Source organism: Lolium rigidum, chromosome 2 (assembly GCF_022539505.1).
Source record: "Lolium rigidum isolate FL_2022 chromosome 2, APGP_CSIRO_Lrig_0.1, whole genome shotgun sequence".
NCBI lineage: Eukaryota > Viridiplantae > Streptophyta > Magnoliopsida > Poales > Poaceae > Lolium > Lolium rigidum.
The window spans coordinates 291,600,305-291,604,722 of NC_061509.1; the positions used below are offsets into that span (position 1 = coordinate 291,600,305).

At 45.1% G+C, this 4,418-nt stretch overlaps 1 protein-coding gene across 1 annotated transcript; it reads left to right on the forward strand.

The window, feature by feature from the left end:
• Positions 1 to 986: 986 nt before the first annotated feature.
• LOC124693631 (eukaryotic initiation factor 4A-like) lies at positions 987 to 4,015 on the forward strand. Its single transcript, XM_047227115.1, has 5 exons — positions 987 to 1,138; positions 1,865 to 1,937; positions 2,031 to 2,137; positions 2,222 to 2,652; positions 3,131 to 4,015. The coding sequence occupies exons 2-5, from the start codon at positions 1,867 to 1,869 to the stop codon at positions 3,764 to 3,766; spliced, it is 1,245 nt and encodes a 414-aa protein (XP_047083071.1). The 5' UTR covers positions 987 to 1,138; positions 1,865 to 1,866; the 3' UTR covers positions 3,767 to 4,015.
• Positions 4,016 to 4,418: the final 403 nt, after the last annotated feature.

A 4,418-nucleotide genomic window follows, 5' to 3' on the forward strand; every position in this document is an offset into this window, starting at 1 on the left:
AATTGCCGAGTCGTATCTATACATATGATTTCCATGTTTATACTTTGGAGTACCTAGGATGGTGTTTAATTCCACTGTCCGCAAACACTCCCGGACATGTAGCCACTGTCTACTACAAGCACCCGAGATATTTATTGCCCGAATATGTATACATGCTCCCCAGAAAAATCCGTAGAAAACTTGTGATGTATTGGGATATAGAAAACAACAAATTTCTGACGGTATATAGGAGTTATATACGCTCATTTTTGTCGAGAAATTTGTGTTCTCTGTATTTCCTAAAATATAACGTATTTTTAAACGAAATTTCTTACGCACAATCTTGATGTATATAAAGTTAGGTACGCACTTTTTTCAGACTTTTGGGCACTGAAAAGTGGGAGTTTCAAATTTTTGAAACTGGCTGTGCTCAAGAGCACTGATGCAAGGAGAATAGAGTTAGATGCTGTTTCAGTTGACCGTGCCATCGAGCCTTCTCGAGAGTTTCTTGGCTGCCAAGTTCCTTGCTGTGCTGTACAACGCGTAGGACTGTACTATACCAGATTAGACAGTAGGCGTGTGAACTGGCTCCAGATGCCCGGGGACGCTACCGTGGCTCGCACGGCTGGCTGCAGCCAGGAATTGTGCCCAGCTCAAACTCCTAGCAAAAAAACTTGAAAATAACTCCAGCTCTTGCGTCGCAGCTCCACAAAAAATACAGAACGACAACGTCGTGACTCGTGACTCGTGACTGGTACAAACTCTCATTTTTTTCCTTCAAAACAGCAAAACAAAAATGGAAAGTTTTTCGCCGGGCGGGACAGGGACGCCCGTGGGTCGACCGACGCCTATAAAAGGCCAGCGGGAGATGGACCGTGAGGCCCAAAAAACAAGCGAAAAGCCCACGAGAGAAGAGGAAAACCCTACTCGTCCCGTGTGGAGAGAGCCGAGAAGGAGTCGAGCCGCCCGCCGCTTCCGTCGGGGACCAATATAAGCCGCCTTTCTCTCTCCCCACCTCCACCAAACCCTTGTTCTTCGTCTCTCGCCTGCCCAACTCACCCAAAGTCGCTCGATCGAATCCGGGACGGCGATCTCGGGTTCGCTCGCTCAATCCACAGCAACCAAGCCTCCAGATCCGCTCTCCAACCCACCGCTTCAGGTAACCTAACGTCGTCTCGGCTTTTAGAAGATCTATTTGGTCATAGTCGATCGATCTGGGTTTCTGATAGTTAGTTTTGTGTCTCGATCGATCTGGGGTGGTTTAGTCTCGTTCCGGCGCTGGATCTGGCCGGAACCGGCAGGAAAAAGAGGGTTTTTTTTATGAGGAGCGGCGGGTTGGGTAGGAAATTTCGCGTCTTTTTAGCTGGCCCTGCGACAGAGTGCGTTCGATCTCGAGATTCGTCGATTTGTAGCTTCCGTTTCGAGATTTTGTAGCTAAAAAGAGCGATTTTTTGGTTACTGCGGGAACCGGGGAGCTAGATTTGTATGGTGGTTGGATTAGGGAGTTCGCAAAGCTATTTGTTTTACCTGGATTAGATGCAGGCTAGCCTTTCGACGATTTGCTGATGCTTTCGTTTACATTGAGACTGTTCCTGGCTGGCTGGTAATAGATCTAATAGTGTTTACTCGTGCTGTGAAGCGGCGGACTGTGGGTACTTGCTGCTGCGCTAGATTGGGTAGTAGGTACACTGCTAGTGTGGTTAGTTGTTGCAGATGTGAAGCATAACTAATTTTTTTCTACCTAATAATGGTTGCAATCTCCTCTGGAAGTGCCTTTTTTTGGTCCAACTTGGTTGCTATATTAGCTTGCATCTTGATGATGCCTTAGTCTGTTGCTGACCACATGTCCTGGTTCTTAACAAGTTTCTTTCTTTGTTCAATACAGTCATGGCAGGAATGGCACCAGAGGGTTCCCAGTTTGACGCCAAGCATTATGACACCAAGATGACAGAGCTGCTGTAAGTCATCTCTCTACCAATTTATTTGTCTTCCAATAGCCATCCCATGCTATATGAATGAAGCTCATGCCTTTTGCTCGTGGCAACATGCAGGAGCCAAGGCGACACTGAGGAGTTTTTCACTTCCTACGATGAAGTGCACGAGAGCTTTGATGACATGGGCCTCCAAGAGAACCTTCTCAGAGGCATCTATGCTTATGGTATATACCTAATTCCTGTTCCTTATACCCTATTTCATAACAGCTAAATGTTTGGCCATCTTATATAAATACTTCTGTTTGTAGGTTTTGAGAAGCCATCTGCCATTCAGCAGAGAGGAATCGTCCCCTTCTGCAAGGGACTCGATGTGATCCAGCAAGCTCAGTCTGGAACTGGAAAGACTGCCACCTTCTGCTCTGGAATCCTGCAGCAGCTTGACTATGGCTTGGTCGACTGCCAGGCTCTGGTCCTTGCTCCCACCCGTGAGCTGGCCCAGCAGATTGAGAAGGTTATGCGTGCTCTTGGTGACTACCTAGGTGTGAAGGTGCACGCCTGTGTTGGTGGAACATCTGTTCGTGAAGACCAGAGGATTCTTGCCAGTGGTGTGCACGTTGTTGTTGGCACACCTGGTCGTGTGTTTGACATGCTGCGCAGGCAGTCTCTCCGCCCAGATCACATCAAGATGTTTGTACTGGATGAAGCTGATGAGATGCTTTCACGTGGTTTCAAGGATCAGGTTTGCTTCTTACTCGTACTCATCTGCATTAGTGTTCTCCTTGTGTCTATGCTTGCATAAAAGGTAGATTTTTTTTAATTAACTGAAGTTTCAAACTAATACTTTTCTAACGTTCAATCTACTCATTGAAACACGATCCTAATGTGTAAACTTTTGTATATCATGTTTTCGGTTGCACATGTTCTTTTTTAAATGATACTATGCTCAACCTACTACCTCAGTCCTAAATGTAATATGTTTTGTTAGCCTACCACAACGTCTATACCATAATGTCTTGTATTTGTGTAAGAGGTTAGACTATTTATGTGCTATACAATTGTTGCAACTTGCACAGACTGTTTGAAGTTAATACTATCTGTATCAGTTAAAGTGTTGTTGACATGCATCTTTGTTGATGATCTATTAACGTTCATACACTTATCCCTAACTGTTCATATTATTTTTGCATAGCTTTAACTTGTGGCTTCATCTTCTGCAGATCTATGATATCTTCCAGCTTCTTCCAGGAAAGATTCAGGTTGGGGTGTTCTCTGCTACCATGCCTCCTGAGGCCCTTGAGATCACCCGCAAGTTCATGAACAAGCCTGTGAGGATTCTTGTTAAGAGAGATGAGCTTACCCTTGAGGGTATCAAGCAGTTCTATGTCAATGTTGAGAAGGAAGAGTGGAAGCTGGATACTCTCTGTGACCTGTACGAGACCTTGGCCATTACCCAGAGTGTCATCTTTGTGAACACCCGCCGCAAGGTGGACTGGCTCACTGACAAGATGAGGGGAAGGGACCACACAGTGTCTGCCACACACGGAGACATGGACCAGAACACTAGGGACATCATCATGAGGGAGTTCAGGTCTGGGTCTTCTCGTGTGCTCATCACCACCGACCTGCTGGCTCGTGGTATTGATGTCCAGCAAGTCTCCCTCGTCATCAACTATGACCTGCCGACTCAGCCTGAGAACTACCTCCATCGCATTGGTCGTAGTGGTCGGTTCGGGAGGAAGGGAGTTGCCATCAACTTCGTCACACGCGAGGATGAGAGGATGCTGTTCGACATCCAGAAGTTCTACAACGTGGTCATTGAGGAGCTCCCTGCAAATGTTGCTGACCTTCTCTAGATTATAATCTTAGGAATTGCAGTAAGGTGCTGGATAAGAGTTTATTTTTGTTTAATATCTCCAACTCTAATTCTGGTAGAGTGGTAAGGTCTGGGTCTATTTGAATTGTGGTTAAGGACGGTCTGAGTTCTTATTTTTCCTATGCAATGTTCGGAAATTTTTGTAGTGCGTAGGCTGTGCTGTTTCCTGGGCTAGCTGGGTTAGAGTGACACTACTTGAGTAATGAGTACTTTTACTTTTCGGTGTGAAGCTATGTGTTCTAGCCAATCTAATCTTATTTTATATTTTGTGCTGTGACATATTTAGAGTTTGGACTTTGTTTGAAATTCAATCAGTTTTCCTTACTGATATGTGTACTTCTACCAACTTGGGCGTCTGCTTGTTCTTCTTTTAGCGGCGTCTGTTTGTCCTATGTTCGAAATACTTCTCTCCAAGCGGAATCTCGTGAAACCATTTTCTTCCCAGTTCCAGAGCCTTCCTTTAATGATGTGGTGCGAACTATATGGAGCTCAACCTTCGTTTGGTTATGTTCTTCAAACTGTTTCTTGTTATGTTACTAACAACCATATCTGATGTCCGAAACTTTTACAATTTTGTTTACGCAAACGCCTGAGAGTAGTTGAAATTAAAATGTTTTCCTGAAAACGACACC

Excerpts from the sequence above, each read along its gene's own strand:
- LOC124693631 (XM_047227115.1), top strand. The coding sequence starts at position 1,867 with ATGGCAGGAATGGCACCAGAGGGTTCCCAGTTTGACGCCAAGCATTAT. Across the intron at positions 2,138-2,221 it reads CAGAGGCATCTATGCTTATG|GTTTTGAGAAGCCATCTGCC; the intron begins GTATATACCTAA and ends TTCTGTTTGTAG. Across the intron at positions 2,653-3,130 it reads CACGTGGTTTCAAGGATCAG|ATCTATGATATCTTCCAGCT; the intron begins GTTTGCTTCTTA and ends CATCTTCTGCAG.